The sequence below is a fragment of the Erpetoichthys calabaricus genome, chromosome 5, assembly GCF_900747795.2.
Source record: "Erpetoichthys calabaricus chromosome 5, fErpCal1.3, whole genome shotgun sequence".
Lineage (NCBI taxonomy): Eukaryota > Metazoa > Chordata > Cladistia > Polypteriformes > Polypteridae > Erpetoichthys > Erpetoichthys calabaricus.
The window spans coordinates 128,238,573-128,258,037 of NC_041398.2; the positions used below are offsets into that span (position 1 = coordinate 128,238,573).

Here is a 19,465-nt window from a genome sequence, read left to right on the forward strand (position 1 = left end):
CAGAACTCATTTTGAGGATATTTCAGACTGTTTATGTTGCAGGTCTTATTATGTATAACACTTGCAGAAGTTGTTTGTGCTTACTGTTTAAGCTCCACTGTGTTACTATGTCAAAGACAGCCAGTTAGGTTGCCAAGTGATGAAGGGGTACAGCTGCATTGGTATGAGCCCTACAAATAGGGAATGGTATCTTTTTAGTAAGAGTTCTAATCTAGAGTGTTAGATGACATGAGTTGACCTTAAATAGGGTAGATATACAGAAAAATTGCCCGTGCTGAATTAACACTTCAAAGGATATCTATGAAAACAATATGTACACTGCAATATATATATATATATATAAAATCCTAAGCCTAAAAGTGCAACAATTTTGTGCAACATTTTTATGTCACATTTTTTGTCACACTTTAAATCGGGCTTATTTTAATACCTACATATATATGTTTTGTATCAATCTTTTCAGAATTTATCAAACTTTAATCCGATTTTGTTAGGTTTTCAGATTCTTATTCCAATTTTAAATGATAAACTAAAAAATATCAAGAACTCACGTCCTGCGAGACGAGACATTGTGCCAAGAGGTTTAACCATGCCCGGGGCCAGAAATAAAAGACAAAGAGTAGGACAGCTGCTGTACAGGCTTTTAAATGTTCAAAGCACTAAGCGAGATGTAGATCACGTGGCACAGCAGCAGCAGCAAGCCAGCAGCTGATCGAGCAAAGAGGAGGTAAAAAAAAAAAAAAAAAACTGTATTTGTTTCCCAGTGTATCACCGTTTAAGAGGGGGTTATGGAGGAGCAACCGTGTCCCCTTGGGGTGCATTCAGCCCCCCTCTTCACAACACGGGCGGCAGAGAAGTGGATGGCGCATAGCACAGGTTAGGGGGGTTGGCGAGTGAAGCGAGCACGGGGTAAGCCCCCTAGTATGTATGTATATATATATACTAGCAAAATACCCGCGCTTCGCAGCGGAGAAGTAGTGTGTTAAAGAGGTTATGAAAAAGAAAAGGAAACATTTTAAAATAACGTAACATGATTGTCAATGTAATTGTGTTGTCATTGCTATGAGTGTTGCTGTCATATATATATATATATATATATATATATATATATATATATAATATATGTGTATGTGTATATGTATATATATATGACAGCAACACTCATAACAATGACAACACAATTACATTGACAATCATGTTACGTTATTTTTAAAATGTTTCCTTTACTTTTTCATAACCTCTTTAACACACTACTTCTCCGCTGCGAAGCGCGGGTATTTTGCTAGTATATATATATATATATATATATATATATATATATATATATATATATATATATACACACACACATACACATATATTATATATATATATATATATATATATATATATACACATATATATGTATACACACACATATATATATATATATATATATATATAAATAAATATATATATATATACATACATATACACACATACATGCAGTTTCAATAACATAGAAATCAATATAAACAACATTAACATCACTATCATATGAGAATATGAAGTAATATATAAGAAGCACATTTCATATAAATATAAATTATTAAACAGTAAAATCTTCTTCTGTAATTTGCTACCGTGGCTATTCGTTTGTCTGTCCAGGATTTTAAATCACCTGTAGCTCGCAAACCGTTTCACCTATTGACTTGAAATCTGGTACACATATAGAACGTCACGTCTACTATCCGCTTTATGGGTGATGATTGTATTACTCTTTTTATCCATCCATCCATCCATTTTCCAACCCGCTGAATCCGAACACAGGGTCACGGGGGTCTGCTGGAGCCAATCCCAGCCAACACAGGGCACAAGGCAGGAAACAATCCTGGGTTTTTATCTTTATTTTATTTTATTGTAGAATCAACTCCTATCTGCGCACACCAGGGCGGCCGTGGGCGGATGCGTATGGTGTATTCACTCCATGTTATCGTGCATTGCGCTGTCACTGGTATTTTGATAAAAGAATTTGAACAACATATAAGAAGCGTATAAATTATTAAACAGTAAAACATTAAGATTTAAGAAGTAAAGTTACATTAAGTACTACTGCAGTGCCTTCGGGTATACCTCATTTGTTGTTTGCCCATTACATGCTTAAATGTATACATTTTTTGGTGCACCTACCCGAGAACACGCGACATATAACCGACCGTGGGAGAAGCATGGATTTTAAACACGCGTTGAGTTCATCTGCTGGTCTCCCTCGTGAAATAACTGGTAATGTTTGACTAAAATCTACAGCGAGTAAAATGACATTACCTATTTTTTTTTTTACGATCTCTGACATCTTGCTTTTTTCGGTTCAAGGCTTCATAAGCTCTTTTATGTTCTATGGTGTACTTATCCCAACCCATCATCTTTGAATGTTGCAAGACTTTCGCCTTGTATGTAGATCGGGGTAATTACATTCATTGCATTCCTAGTCTGAATCACAATCTGATTGTATGGGTGGTTACCTGGCACTGTAGGGTTGCCACCCGTCCTTTAAAATACGGAATTGTCCCGTATTTGAGAATGAAATTGCGCGTCCCGTTTTGAATCAATACGGGACGGGACTTGTCCCGTATTTTTTTTAAAGCAGCGTCTCATGCAAATCATCCCACACGCATTTTATGAAGATGCCTCCTTTCCTACTTTTGATTGGGTAATACTTGATGTCATCGTTAGTTTGATTGGTCTTTTTAACTGTCCAGTGAGGAGGGCGGGTCTTTTAAGTAGAGTCTGCAAACTGTTGGCACTGGGATGTGGCACCCGCTGCAGTATGCGTCCCTTATTTTTTTGTATTAAAAGTGGAAACCCTACCTGGCAGGTAACACTTATGTTTGGTCATGAAGTCGTCTAAAATCCGCCACGTGCCCTCTTTTAATTGTGAGAAGCAGATATATATAGCCAAATTCTCGCGCTTTGTTGCGGCGAAGTACTGCTTTTAATTTTTTAAGAAGAAAATAAAACCTTTTTAAACGGATCGAAAATATACCAATAACAATTTGTTAAGGATCTGTTTTTTTGTGAACCTCGCTTTTCACAGCTGTCCCGCTACGGCGTGTGTTTCGTTTATTTGACAGTATGTAGATCGTGGTAATTAAATTCATAGCATTCGTTTTCTGAATCACAATCTGACTGTATGGATGGTTACCTGCCAGGTTACGCTTGTGGTTGGTCAGGAAGTCGCCTTACATCCGCCACGTGCCCTCTTTCTGTTCCCAGAAGCTGATCATAGAATGGTTTTAATAGTTTACTTTCAAATAATGCAAAGAGTATGCGACACGTGTTTCTCCTTAATTCTGGGCTCATCAGGCATACACACTCACTGCATTCCCTCTCGAGAATCGAATATCGTCAGCGCCAGAGTTGAAGCCCCTAACGTTGCGGTCAGCAAGTGGGCTAACATCCGCCATGTGCCGTCTTTCAGTTGCGAGAAGCAGATCATAGAATGGTTGAAACTGTTGCCCCTAACGTTGTGCTACGGCGTGTGGTTCGTTTATACCTTGTGTCTTCTCATTAAACTTTTATCTCGCGAATATGTTATTGCAATCCGCAGCGGGAGCGTTTCTATAAACTTAATTTAAACTTACGTTTTACACCGTGCTTTGTTTCCCTTATGAACATGCTTGTATGCTTCACTCGCTCCCTTCTCAATTGTTTAATGAATTTTTTGTTCTTCGCTGTTTGCGGCTCCTCCTTCATTTGTCCCTACTGCATTCACAGTCTTTTCACGTTATTGCAATTGGCAGCGGGAGAGTTTCTATAAACTTAATTTAAACTTACGTTTTACACCGTGCTTTGTTTCCCTTATGAACATGCTGGTATGCTTCACTCGCTCCCTTCTCAATTGTTTGATGAATTTTTTGTTCTTCGCTGTTTGCGGCTCCTCCTTCATTTGTCCCTACTGCGTTCACAGTCTTTTCACGTGATTACGTGGGAGGCATGATGACGTGACACTCAACTCCTCCTCCCACGGCCATCGAGCTGCCGTCCATTACAGTATATTGTGAAAAAAGAGGTTCCAGTTATGACCGTTACGCTTTGAATTTCAAAATGAAACCTGCCTAACTTTTGTAAGTAAGCTGTAAGGAATGAGCCTGCCAAATTTCAGCCTTCCACCTACACGGGAAGTTGGAGAATTAGTGATGAGTGAGTCAGTCAGTCAGTGAGTGAGTGAATCAGTCAGTGAGGGCTTTGCCTTTTATTATTATTATATATATATATATATATATATATATATATATATATATATATATATATATAATATATATTTATATGTATATATTATAGGTTTAATGCAACATTATGAGAGTTACTTTTACATTTTTTGGTATGGAATTTCCCACAAACCTAAATGAGAAACAGGCAGTGATGAGAATGAATGAATTCAGCTATTGCATATAAGATGAGTGCATATTACTTCTGTAACAAACAATGGCTTCCATGAGCCTCTGGATGGGCACTTGTGTAATGGTATAAATAATTATGAAAGCCTTTTATTCAAGTTAATATTTAAATGGATTTTAAAGAATGGGAGATGCCAGCACTAGTTTAAAAGAAGTGGTAACACATTTGTCTGAAACTCATTTATAGGCTTCATAGAACTTATTATTGTTTTATTACCACTACAGCATTACTAATGATGAGTGATAATGCACAGTACAATACGTTGAAATAAGTTTTATTATTTTACATAAAAAAAACTTATCTAATTCACGACACAAGTAATTTATTGGTAAAGAGATTGGGTTTTTTATATTGCTTAAATTAAAGCAACACTTTGTAAGGGAAAACATGAGGCAGTTGTAAATTTAGAGAAGAGAATTGTAGGTTTATTTTAATATATTGTAATAAAAGCATTTAGAATTTCTAAAGTATCTATCTATTTTTCCACTGACATTTACCAAAAATAGACTGGAGATTTATGTCAATTTATTGACATAATGAAATGGTAATCTAGTCGATTTTTACTGAGGAGTCTTAAATATCTAGTAAAGAAATTACCCTGAAAGACTTCAATTATGCATCATTTGTGGTTTTGCATGAATTGTAATACATAAAGTGATGTCATCTTTTCATTGACTACAGTACTACAGTGCACTCCTTTTTTTCCAAAAAAGTAGTTTTAAGTGTACGGGATGCATTATTTAGCTGGTTATCGGCAATTTTTATTTTCAGAAACATGCCAATAAGACACCTTCTCAGTTATAAAATTTTTCCAAAATGAGAGGCCAAAAGCTTCAAAGACACCTTTTCCAACAAAAATGTTAATTATTAAAATGTATTTTAAAGCCAAAAGTAGAAACTGAAATGATTAATTAGAAAAATTAAGCCAAAAAAAATAAAGAAAATATCTTAGTTATTAGGAAGAAAGACTGTACAGTAAAGAAAATGCCACAAGAAAACCTAACATAAAAACTACTCAAACTGAGAAAATTAAAAACAACATGTAATGAAAGATGCACATGGAAAAAGTAAGAAAATAATCTATGTTAATCAAAAATTGATAAAGCTACAAAACCAAAAATGTCAAATCTTGAATCGTAATAAATCTCAAATACTGAAAGTGTTTGGTCAAATTTACCAAAAGGGACAGAAAGGGAGCTTGTAGTGTTCTTAAAGATGAAGGAAAGGCAAACTCAGAAGTAAGTTTCTAAAGCTGTTGATTCACTAACTCAGGGGGCTCCAACCTTTTTTCCCCTGAGAGCTAATTTTACAAAATTAAAATGGCTGACAGCTACCCAATTTTTTTTATAACATTGATTCCCTTAGCTTATTTCAACCCAAACAAACTGAATAAGCTTGTTTTGCCTGAACATTTACAAAATGTTGATGTCCACAATTCAAGTTTTGCATTAAAACATCACAAAAAATATTTAGTTCAACTGCAAGTGCATTTTGTATGTCTGTAAAGAGTTGGTCCGGGTAAACAAATGTGTCACTCACGTTGAGTGATAGAGAGGATCAGCCTGCTTGTGTAATGTAGCTCTCTATCAGCAACTGTCACTACATTTCATATCCTGTCTAGGGTGTGGCTTAAAGGCAAATGGGAGCAGGCATTGCATGCACCTCTCATTAAAGAAAGTAATCCCAGTGACTCTTTCGAGATCATTGTCAGAGTGTGAAGTTGGTTTCTTGTACAATCTGCAGCATTCTCGGTTAGCCATACTCAGTGATGTAGAATGTTGGCCTTGCCTATCAGTGCTGCTTGGGGGCATGCAAGTATTGTCGAAGGCTTAAATCAAGGCCAGTCTGGAACACACATGAATTTAGTGATCACATCAGTGTCAGAGCATTGGTGTGTTTGGTTGGCTGTACTATCATGTCAGTTACCTGTAAGGTAGCACACCAGGGCACGTGGCTGTGCATTTCCTGTCATGCATGGTGTGCTTCTGTATCTCTGGCAGCTGTGCAAGGGACTTTAATCCAAATTTGTGTCAAATCAGTGGTCTGATTGGTCGTCCATACTAGCACAATGGCACACACAACCATGCATATCATGTAACTAGCTGAAATACCCGGCGTTGCCTGGGAGGAAAAATATAATTAAAAAAAAACACAACTTTAAAAATAAATTAATAAACAATGAAATCTCAGTAATGTGCTTGTATTGTTTACTGAAGTGCCTTGTTATATACAGTGTTTTTAGTTTTTCCATCTTTAGCCAATATATAAAGGTTCTTAGGACTCCCTACCCTTGAACATGCCACATAAAGTTGTCCATGTGAGAAACAGGCTGTGCCCAAATTGATTCCAGCAATTTTTAATTGATTGTCCAAACATTACGAGCATCAAGTGGATGATAACAGACATATAGGACCGAATCTCCAATTAGTCTCTCAATTAAAGGTTAAATATTTGACCTATATAAATAAATATTATAAGTTAAATATCATAGCTATATTTGGTCTACACTTTTCCTTCGATTTTGATAAGTTAATTAAATTAGTTTTTTGATTATGAACGTATTAAAAAAAAATCCTATTTCTTTTTTACAAAAAAATTGAAACACCAACACATTAGCTATGATGTTGCGAAACAAATGGCATTTAATTCATTAAGGAATAAACAAAAATTGCAAAGAGAGCCACTGAATCCACAGAATACATATAGGATGTTTATGGTAAATAAAAAACTAATCCTATTTATAATATAATAGATAGCGGAATACGGAAGTAGTGTAAAAAGGATGGGAAAAGTGAGTTTTAAGGTTTTTTGACAGATTAATTTTTGTTTTGTGCTGTAGTAATAAGTTTTTACATGCAGAATTTTTGACAACGTAAAAACATTAAACTAAATTAAATTAATGTTATTACTAGGCTGATTTAATTGTATTACCACTACAACATTGTTACAATAAGAATAATGCAAGATGAAAATATAATTAACAAAAACAAACATTAAATGACAAACAAATAACACTACGGATTTTTCATGATAAAACTGTCGGTTGCTTTTATTGAGCACACCAGAAACATTCCGAGCGTCAAATGGATGATGACATACATACAAGACCGCAAGATTGTTACAGTCTGCTTTATATATATGGCGGCTCGAGTCACAAAGACAGAATGAGTCCCAAAAATATTTGGGATGCCAACCCGGCCAACTCTATTTAATTTCAAAAGGACTGCGGTGGTGGTCAAACATAAAGAATGCTGGCAGTTCATGAAAATCGCTCCAGCCTTTCGGAAGTGATGCTGGAACTTACATACATACACACACACATACATTGACTTTTATATATACAGATGTCAGGTGCACGACTGCATCTGTGCCAGCTGTAACAGGTACTTGTAGCCCAATTTTGGTCTTGCTGTTCTACAATCTCAAAAACCATGGGTCATATATCACATGTTAGGACACAGGCTGTCAAGTTTTTGTGTGACAGACAGAAAATCCTTACAATTTTACATGTATATAGATTGTACAGCACTTTATTCCTTACCTTTTGTAAGATTTTAATACTAAAATAACACTTTTAATAAAAATCATAACATGTAATTAAACTACAGTAACTGTTGGACTTGTAATCTAATAGCACTGTTAAAGATATTGCAATGACCACATCTTTACTTGATCAGTCTCTGAACTGTGCTTAGAAATTCTGTTTGAATATAAGACACAAAATTGCTATGTCAGCATCACAAAAGAATAGGCTAAAGTTGGATGTTGTGAATGGTTGGCTTAAGCTTTCTAAAGTGTTTATTTTATTTTCATGTCATCTAACCTGCATATCAAGTTCAGGGTTGTGAGGACTAAAGTCTGTCCTAGCAGCATTGTGCACAAAGTGGGAACCAACAATGGATGAGGCATTAATACTGTATATTACTGGTTATTTGGTGTATACAGTATGTAATAGTTCTTTGTGGATAATCCTCAGAAAAATTCTTAAGAGTAGCGAGTTTTCAAACATTCCCTACATTCATCCTTGACTTTCATTATTGCTTTCTGCTTTTCAACTAAGAAGCTTCAGTTTTATTTTGATACTTTGGATAGGGCATTCATGCTCCCTTGACTACTCTTTTTACCTGCTCCATTATGTGATCATCTCCTGCTCATTTTCCTTGGGTTCACAATATTTCCAGTACTTTCCTACCTTGCCCTTAATATAAGGGATCTACATTAGAGCTGGTTAAAAATTTGGATACAGACAGGTGCAGAGAGGGCTTTTCCAGACATAATTCTTCTTCCTTTTGAACTCACCTGAACAAGGAATGGCAGTATACAGTGTATATAATCCAGTCTTCTGTAATTGTGAAGAAATGAGATGAACTCCTTGACCTATGAAGATCAAAAATGTCTTCATCCACCGAGGGATAATGCATAGTGCAACTGAGGCCACTTGACCTCCAAAATGGTGCTGCATAAATAAAGAAAACTAAGACATTACTGAAAATCAACTTTTCAATGAAGTCAAAATGTAAAATAATGTCAGAAATTGCTGCTTCCAGATTAAACACACCAAAATAGGGAAAATATAAATAATGCAAATGCTGGTACTAGAAAATGAACATACAGCACTGACATTAGTCTTAACAAATTCATAGGAGAAGTCATTCACGTCACACATTATTTTCATCAGACTGGAAAGTCAGCTAGTTGTGTAGACAGTGAAAACAGACCTCTTAGCCACTGTTTTTGATGTAGTGAATATATGTTTTTTTGAGTGCTGATATGGTCTACAAAAAAATATTTTTTGTTTGCTTCTGGGAACTTCAGAGCATCACTTTATTAAGTTTTTTACACTGATTTCATATATGAAATCGGAATTAAGCTAGCACGTCAGGTTTTTGAAATACACATCATTGACGTTTTGACACTTTTGAATATATCAATATAATATATCAACACGATATCTGGAGTTTGGACTATGTCCCACCAAAATTGTTTTGATGTGTTTATTCTGAAAACAAACCAGAAGATGATACCAGAGACACGTTAAAGCATATATATGTCAATTTACCTCAACATAAAAGTGAGGTCAGCGTGCCCAAAAATGTTGGAGACACTCGCTTTTGCGCTTATACTGCACATCCGTCTCTCTTTGCAAGAACAAACAGTAGTCACCCATCATGCTCGGAGTGAATTTTTCCCGATATCAGTTTTCCATCACCTTTATATCTTGATGAAATCTTTCCCCATGCTCATCTCTGGCATCGCTTAGATTTGGTGGAAAAAAGTCAGGATGAGAATGTAAAAAATGTGTCTTCAGTGACATTCTGGCTCCCGTAAGCAAATATACTTTCAGCATATTCTCCACAAGCTCAGTATAATTTTCTGCTCTGTGACTGTCAGGAAAATTCTGGACAACCTGCACGAATGAGGGTGTTGATTCAGTTGGCTTCAGTTTCCTTTTGAACTCATCGTCAAGCATCAGTTCACGTATTTCAGGGCCAACAAAAACACCTTCCTTAATTTTGGCTTCACTTTTCTCTATACCAAACTTATTTCTTAAATGCTGAAACACATCGCCTTTACTGTCCAGTCACACTAGTTGTCCAAGACCTGGAACATCATAACTAAAAAATGGGACATGCTGGATGAAAACGGTTTTCAGATTTGGAGTGATTCAGTGAAATTTGTTAAAGTACACGTGAAAGAATCAGAGTAGCAAAATGCTTGTTGACCAGTGATCAGCACCATGACTGATCAGGGTGATTCATATATGTACTTTTCTCTGTGCCACATACTTGTGTGCTCATTACTAATGCATCTAAATGCTCTTCTACTTTTTGTTAAGTCTTAATGCTGTATACTCTTTAGTAAGCTTATTTAGATTTTAAAAGTTTCACAAATTTAACCATAACAGCTGGTGTGCTATGTGCCGCTCTACAAATGAACAAAATGCCAAGAAGGCCATTTATAATAGTGTTGCATAACTAAGCATTTTCATCTCTTCCTTATGCTGTCAAGGGTATTTACTGAAAGTTTTAGATATTGTATGTTTAAGTAAATAAAGTGAAAAGTGATGAGTGTGTGTAGGTGCTTTGTAAGATATGCAGGACATGGTGTCTCCAAAACGCAGTTATAATTTTCTAAGAAGAAATTTTAAAGTAGCTGTGAAATTATAAATGCTTTCATAATTTAAAAACTTTTTAATAAAATGAAGTGGTTAAAATTCAATTGTATATAGTGTAAACCATGCGAGTTTTTGCATTTACTACCAAACCTAAGTACATGTTCGTCATTTGGAATAATTATACAGTACATGTTCTATGTATTTATTTTTTGTGCATTTCACTTTATATGTTTATGTAATATTTATATATTTTCCAGTCCTTATTTATTTAATGCCACATGCTTGTCATTTTTGCAGAAAACCCTTAACTCTTTTCTTTTATGTTTTCCTGTAGAAATGTGCCACCGATGAATGCTTCTTCATCGAGAGACTTGAATCGAACAACTACAACACTTACCGTTCACAGAAGTATTCTGATTGGTATGTTGCGCTGAAACGGACAGGACAGTACAAATCAGGATCAAAAACAGGCCTAGGACAGAAGGCTATTCTTTTTCTCCCAATGTCAGTCAAGAGTTGAAGATGCTTCATTTTGGCAGAAAGTTGGAATTCTTCATATAAAATGTGAAGGATGAGCGGAATTCCTGCAACCAGCATTTAACCTTACTGTCTCATTTTGCTGAGGTCGTCTTATAATATTTATAGAAACAAAGCTGCAACTGAGATTACACTGTAGGTTTTATAGTTTTCTTCATAAAGAAAATGTGAATATATAAACTCTTATTATACCTCTGGTATTCCTCTATATACGCTGAATTCCAGTTTAACAATATACATTTCAATAAACAAAGAAAAACTGAAGAAAACAGTGAGGCTACTTCAAAAAGTGTCTTCATATGTTATATAAAGAGACTGTAAGTAAAAATCGACACATTAAGAAAACACACAATGTGTGTACAGCTCCATTTTCTAACCGCATATTTGCTCGTAAGACTCTGGCAGTTCTTTGTGATATAGCTGGTAGAATAACCCAGTGTAGATAGCTGGCAGTTCTTTTACTTGCAAGTCAATCTTCTCGAACCCCTCTCTGAATCCATACAGTAAGAGCCTGGCAATTCGGTTTGTAATGGGAGTTGTATCTGTAGTCCTCACGAGCTTGACAATGTCCATCCATTCACACCTGACACACTCTTGTTGACAAAAGTTTATTTCAAATGACAATGGCTTCAGGCGGCAGATGAAGTACATGTCAGAGTTACCAAAGGCTCCTGGATGTTGATGCTGCTGCCGTACGCTCAAAAGGGACTTGAACTCTGATTTTATACCAGTTTCCTCAAAAACTTCACGAACAGCAGTATTTACTAGAAATAAAAACAAAAGACAGAAACATTATGAAACATGTTTATCTTAATAAATAATAATTCAGAGGACAAAAATTAAGAAATCATGTAAAATGTATAATAATTTAAATAGTTAACTTGCTTAACTGAGCAGTCCTGTGATGCCACCACAACGCACTGAATAAGACATGACTGTAGCTTCACAGGCTTTATGAGCAGAATTTAGTACAACATGCTAAGTCGTTCAGTTATATATTTTTTTTCTTTCTCTGTGGCTGCGCTAACCGGAGCAGGGTTACAAATGTGAATCCTGCAGGAGACCAACCTGTTGTGGTTACACTGCAGCCAGTGCAAGAATAGTCCTACAGCAGAAAGTGTGAAATTAAGCAAGGATAAAATAACGTGAACACTGAGGAGTGCAATGTCATCACTTTGCAATGAAGAAGACAGGGGTGTTATTTCAGCCCACTAGGGTAACTCGTTCATTTATTAGCAGTGCACCCAGGCTCATCCTCACAAGGTCATGCTTCAAACCTATTCCAATATGAATGTTCGTGGTCTTCCTGTCACTGTGAGCTACCCAAAAAGATGTCTGATTTATTTTTTTTTAAATTCAGGCTGTTGTTGCTTTAAAATATACAAAAATGCACTGTTAGCTGCAAAGTCATTTAATGGTGTTTTCAGCTAAAGTCTGTGATTAACAGTAACAAGGGAATCAGATAATTACTTATTTTACATTGTTGTGGAAAGTACATTTATTTTAATATGATAATGTTTATTTTTAAACTAATACATAATCAAGTACAAAATTAGAAATACTACATATATTTGAATTATTGTAGCTTTTGATGTTATTTATTTTACAAAGTTTTAAGATCTTATAACTCGTTAACAGTAAAGTTTTCAACTGTGTGCTATTTATGATTTTCTCTGAGCATCAACCTTATAAATCACCCCTTGACATGCTTATCAGTGTTAATAAATATAATGATGTAGTGTAATTAATATTTGTGGTCTGAGGCTGCAATGAAATGTATTTTTTATATGGTTCTAATATTCATTTATTATCAGCAGCACACTGCAGCTTGATTTACAAAGTGTAATAAATATTGGTGTGAAAGAGATGAAAATATGAAAGTCATGACCAAAAGTTTACTTGGTGATGTTTAAAGTAATAATCATATTTATTACAATGATGTTTTCTACTTTAAATAAAACCACTGCAAAGTTGAAACAGCTGGTAACAAAATTAATAGCTTATTTATGACGACACAGCTAAACTTCTATTTAAAGGCATTAATTACTTACATATTCTTTCCAGAGATTTTACATATATATATATATATATATATATATATATATATATATAGTGCATCCGGAAAGTATTCACAGCGCATCACTTTTTCCACATTTTGTTATGTTACAGCCTTATACCAAAATGGATTAAATTCATTTTTTTCCTCAGAATTCTACACACAACACCCCATAATGACAACTTGAAAAAAGTTTATTTGAGGTTTTTGCAAATTTATTAAAAATAAAAAAATTGAGAAAGCACATGTACATAAGTATTCACAGCCTTTGCCGTGAAGCTCGAAATTGAGCTCAGGTGCATCCTGTTTCCCCTGATCATCCTTGAGATGTTTCTGCAGCTTAATTGGAGTCCACCTGTGGTAAATTCAGTTGACTGGACATGATTTGGAAAGCCACACACCTGTCTATATAAGGTCCCACAGTTGACAGTTCATGTCAGAGCACAAACCAAGCATGAAGTCAAAGGAATTGTCTGTAGACCTCCGAGAAAGGATTGTCTCGAGGCACATATCTGGGGAAGGTTACAGAAAAAATTCTGCTGCTTTGAAGGTCCCAATGAGCACAGTGGCCTCCATCATCCGTAAGTGGAAGAAGTTCGAAACCACCAGGACTCTTCCTAGAGATGGCTGGCCATCTAAACTGAGCAATGGGGGAGAAGGGCCTTAGTCAGGGAGGTGACCAAGAACTCGATGGTCACTCTGTCAGAGCTCCAGAGGTCCTCTGTGGAGAGAGGAGAACCGTCCAGAAGAACAACCATCTCTGCAGCAATCCACCAATCAGGCCTGTATGGTAGAGTGGACAGATGGAAGCCACTCCTTAGCAAAAGGCACTTGGCTGCCCGCCTGGTGTTTGCCAAAAGGCACCTGAAGGACTCTCAGACCATGAGAAAGAAAATTCTCTGGTCTGATGAGACAAAGATTGAACTCTTTGGTGTGAATGCCAGGCGTCATGTTTGGAGGAAACCTGGCACCATCCCTACAGTGAAGCATGGTGGTGGCAGCATCATGCTGTGGGGATGTTTTTCAGAGGCAGGAACTGGGAGACTAGTCAAGATAAAGGGAAAGATGACTGCAGCAATGTACAGAGACATCCTGGATGAAAACCTGCTCCAGAGCCTCTTGACCTCAGACTGGGGTGACAGTTCATCTTTCAGCAGGACAACGACCCTAAGCACACAGCCAAGATATCAAAGGAGTGGTTTCAGGACAACTCTGTGAATGTCCTTGAGTGGCCCAGCCAGAGCCCAGACTTGAATCCGATTGAACATCTCTGGAGAGATCTTAAAATGGCTGTGCACCGACGCTTCCCGTCCAACATGATGGAGCTTGAGAGGTGCTGCAAAGAGGAATGGGCGAAACTGGCCAAGGATAGGTGTGCCAAGCTTGTGGCATCATATTCAACAAGACTTGAGGCTGTAATTGCTGCCAAAGGTGCATCAACAAAGTATTGAGCAAAGGCTGTGAATACTTATGTACATGTGATTTCTCAGTTTTTTTATTTTTAAAAAATTTGCAAAAACCTCAAGTAAACTTTTTTCACATTGTCATTATGGGGTGTTGTGTGCAGAATTCTGAGGAAAAAAATGAATTTAATCCATTTTGGAATAAGGCTGTAACATAACAAAAGGTGGAAAAAGTGATGTGCTGTGAATACTTTCTGGATGCACTGTATATATATATGTGTATATATATATATATATATATATATATATATATATATATATATATATATACAGTATATATATATATGTGTGTGTGTGTGTGTGTATGCACATGTACTAACTGTATATTTAACCATTTTTTTCTGAGTGAAAATTGAAATCTATGTAAAAGTATAAACAAAGTTAACACACTTATTAAAATAAACATGACAGTCTTGCTGCTTTGTGATGAGACCTTAAAAAGCAGACCAAACTACGCACATTCAAAATATATTAGCCGTTGTTTATTTCAATATTTTCATTTTTAACCTCTAAAATATTACAAGCAATTGGTTACGTCTTGCATTTTGCATTTGCATTTTGCATCTTGTATTTTGCCCCATTCTACTGGGATGGTTTCCCTGATTATTGACAGGCAGTAAATCAAAAGCCTGGTCTATGAGTAGGATGGTTGCTATGATTTCAAATATAAATAAAAATTTCATTGTAAATGGAAAAGCTTGAAACAGAAACTCACATATGGTCTATAAATTGTCCCGGGATCATAAGGGAAACTTGGCTCTCCTTGTACAGTAGACTTCTTGGTCATTAGATTCAAGCTCAAATGTAAATTCTTTAGTATTAGGTGAAACATGGAAGGCATCAGTTACAGGCATGACTGTCTCAGAAGAATATAAGAAATCTGGCAAATAAAAGAGGACTATTCAGTCCATCAGACTTGCCTGTTTAGTTAATAGCTAGGCTGTCCCAAGATGACATCTTGATGCTTCTTAAAGGATGCCAAGGTTTCTGCTTCAACTGCATTGCTCAGTAGTTTGTTCCAGGTTCCCACAACTCTTTGTGTAAAGAAGTGCTTCTTGGCTTCAGTCCTGAATGAACTTTAACTTAATTTCCACTGGTGTTCTCAAGTATGTGATTCACTGTTAAGTTGAAAGAATTCCACTGAATCTACTTTATCAATGCCTTTGAGAATTCTGAAGACCTGGATCAGGTCCCCACACAGTCTCCTCTGCTCAAGACTAAACAAGAACTGTTCAGATCCTTTGCTTTTGACACCTCATCAAGTTTGTATTGTGAACTACTTAAGGTACTAGAGGAACACAGAGTGGACCATTTATTGTTCATTTATTGTATTGTCTAATTTAAAAAGTTGTTCAATAGATAGACATTACCTGCTGAAGATTAGGTTATATGTAATGCAGTTCTGTAGACATTTTTAATAAACATCCAGTCACAAAGTAAAAATCGAATGTTACTTTGAGTCTGTTTTGGAAATTACAGATTTACAGTAACACCTGGTAACAATTTAACTGGAAAAATTTACTCTTGGTGTGGGGTAGTGTGTGCACACCCATCCACAAAGCTGAGGCATTGTTTTTCAGTCATTTTTATATATCTGCCTAAGCAGGGTTGTCTTACTTGCAGGAAAAAGAAGTGTGTATGTGTGGCTGAAACAACCTTTGCTATTCTTATTGGAATTTAAAATATTTAGTAATTTACCTAGGATCTGGTCAGCCCTCTAGCTGCAAGACCACTGGGTCAGAGAACCTTCTTGTTGCCCAAGACTCAATAAGCATCCTTTCAAAGGCCAGGTCTACAGGACAGCTTATAAGCCGTATGCACCCTTTGGAGCTTGCCTTCCAGAGAAACATTCACTACATTTAAAAGCATATTCAAATATGTTTTTTTATTACCGAGGAACACAAAAATGAATTCCTTTTTAAAGTTATTTCTATTCATTGTTTATTTTAAGTGAAACAAGACAATGAGACTTATTGTAAAGAGCCACTTTGGTACATACTGCGTTATAACATAAGGTGACACAATGGTGCAGTGGTAGCACTGCTGCCTCGCAACAAGGAGTCTGCCAGTAACTATCTGGTGTTTGCATGCTTTCCCCATGTCTGCACAGGTTTACAGAGACATGCTAGTTAGTGGAATATTGGCGTTGCTAAATTGTAAGTTCTTTAGGGCCCCAGATGTGTGTGTGTGTTCACCCTGCAATGGGCTGGCATCCTGTCCAGGGTTTGTTCCTGCCTTGCACCTCATGTTTGCTAGGTTAGGCTTCAGCTATCCTGCAAACCTGTTGTGCATAGGCAAGTTTACAAAATGGATGGATGGATGGATTATAACATATCTTTTGAACACTTGAGTATGATTCACATGGTATGCTCAGTTCAGTTTATTCCACTGTAATACTCTTTAAAATCTATTTTTATTAAATTCCTCATGCAACATCCTGAAAGGTAAACATACATTTGAGGATAACCATTTCCTTTTTATACTTGGGTCTGGCAAGTATATAAAACTAAGTTTAAATCAGATTCAAGAAAATGAGGACAGCATGCAGAGTATTCATCAAATTTGATTCATTATTTTATGTTCAGGGCTAGCTTCTGCATTCCGCCTGTTGAGCAAGAACAGAGCCATATTCTCAGTGACCTTGACTAGAAAAAGTAGGAGGACAATCTTTACACAGCTCTCAGAAATAGTGTGACCAGATTGTTCCTTAAAAATAAAACAAAAAATAAATCATAAAGGGATTTCAAATTTTGCAGAATGTGATTTTTTTCATTACACAGTTAAAAACAGAAAGCACTTGTGATGTACACAAGCTGACCCAGTGATATACGAAAAGCCCAGGAATGTGTGATATTAAAAAGAGCAGCTAGGTTTCAGTATACTGATTTGTGAAGAACACTGTGACTAGTCTTGTCCAAGTATGTTGTCATGTACAAATGTCCTCCACAGTACAGTTTTTACTTCTAACATCAGTTTAAAATGCAGACCCATGGGTACAAAGTCATCTGGCATCTGATCAGTCACACAAACTAAAAGTGACATGCACTCAGTTCAAATTTCAGATTTTGAAAATGTGCAAAGCCATCCTTTTATTGGCTCTGGGTACAACAAATGCACAGAACATGGTAGGTTATAGAGCTGCAGACCTGTAATTTTTTACAGAAATCATAACTAAAATGAGACTTATTTCTCACTGAAACAAAGGATTCTGAACAAACTGCTCTACTAAACAGAACCCCAAAGTACCACTTCTATAAATATCATTCTGTTGCATAGCTAACAACATAAATATATTGCACTGAAATACAGAATCTAACAATGGAAACATACTGTACTTAAAGGTTATAAGATAGGACAATTATGTGTTTAATGCAGTGAAGAATATTTGTAAGTATTTCACTCATTTAAAATAACCAAGATTAAAGATTTTCCCATAACAAAAGAATTAAACACATATAAAAATACTGACAGATTTACTTACCAATGGTTTCTCCAGGATCAGACAGCCCACCTGGAAATTTCCATGTATTTTTGGACTGAAATGAAGAGAAAAGATAATTTAAAAAAAAAATCAAACAGAAGGTGCTTAGTGCCACCATTATGTTGTTCCAGCCATTTGCGTGCAATATGTTCAAATGAACAAAAATGCTGAATGTGCTTTGTTTGGATTGCAGGAAAAGGTCTGGTGAAACATGCACTTGTAAAAGTTCAAACCTGAGTTAGTTGGTTGATTAATGATCTTTGTTTTTTACTTAAATGCAACTTTTTATCTTACATCTGATATGTGTATTATTCTACTGGTCTTTTTAAAAATTATTCCACCTTTAACTATGTTAAAATAGTGTTGCTAGTTAAATTAACTAGTTTAAAAATCAACAAGCTGCTATGGTTTAGTGACTGTATATTTTCTAGTTTTATATTTAAAATGTTTCTAGAATGTATTTTGCTTTTATAAAATGTCACCAATTATATTTCTTATAGGAGCTATATTTTATTATTGAGTTTGCAGTGCTGCTTTCTAATACAATTGTTCTTTTGAATTGTTGCATTTGTTTTTTTCTAATGATAATAAATTACTGTAAAAAGTCACAAGCAAACTATGTTTTGTGTTCATGTGGGACTTTACCAACAGCCTTAGTTCGTACACATTTTCATTGATTTCTATCTGCTTTGCTTAAAGTATTTGATGCTGCTTGTCAATGTGAAGGAAGGCTGAATTTTACATTTTAATTTAATGTGGCTCTGATACATTTATTTACTACCCTTTTATTTAATATGTAAATACAAATATTAAAATGTATTCTTATCTTGTAAATCTATCAATAAGGGTATCAGCTAAATGTAAAATAATACTAATAATATTAAAATACGTAACTCTATTAACACAGACCATAGCTGGTATCTGTTATTGGAACATTTTCCTGTTAGGGACATGATATAAGAGGGACTGCCCCGTGAGGGTTTTAAAATACACCGGTAAAGGGGTGAGACAAGGACAAATAAACTACGAAACCATTTTTGAAAGCCCAATATGCAAAGCACAGATGAAGTCAACTAAGTAAGCAAAAGATTATCCAGAAAGGCCCATCTTAACACTTACAACTCAAGTCACAATTCCAAATAAATAAATAATCCAATAAACAATCCAAAAAAATCAGTAATCATTGTGGAGATAAAAGCAGTTAATAAGCATATCCTTCCATAAATAAACAGGTTAATAGCAAGACTAAAACCTAAGAGTTAAAACTTCTCTTCAGTGAGGCTAAGATACCAGCAAGTGCAGTCATCCATTAAATGGCTTGCCTCCCTGCCACCTCAACCGGTCACTGCCGGGATACCCAATGTTAGGCTCCATCA

At 35.7% G+C, this 19,465-nt stretch overlaps 2 protein-coding genes across 2 annotated transcripts in view; one reads left to right on the forward strand and one right to left on the reverse strand.

Annotated features, from left to right (window-relative positions):
* The window catches only part of fgf2 (fibroblast growth factor 2), a 52,108-nt gene extending 41,034 nt beyond the window's left edge, over positions 1–11,074 (forward strand). The window contains exon 3 of the mRNA XM_028802034.2: positions 10,887–11,074. Coding sequence (XP_028657867.1) covers positions 10,887–11,072 — 186 coding nt within the window. The 3' untranslated portion in view covers positions 11,073–11,074. The remainder of the gene's footprint in view (positions 1–10,886) is intronic.
* Positions 11,075–11,217: 143 nt separating this feature from the next.
* The window catches only part of nudt6 (nudix (nucleoside diphosphate linked moiety X)-type motif 6), a 62,676-nt gene continuing 54,428 nt past the window's right edge, over positions 11,218–19,465 (reverse strand). The window contains exons 4-5 of the mRNA XM_028802033.2: positions 18,090–18,144; positions 11,218–11,853 (exon numbers count right to left, since the gene is read on the reverse strand). Coding sequence (XP_028657866.2) covers positions 11,462–11,853; positions 18,090–18,144 — 447 coding nt within the window. The 3' untranslated portion in view covers positions 11,218–11,461. The remainder of the gene's footprint in view (positions 11,854–18,089; positions 18,145–19,465) is intronic.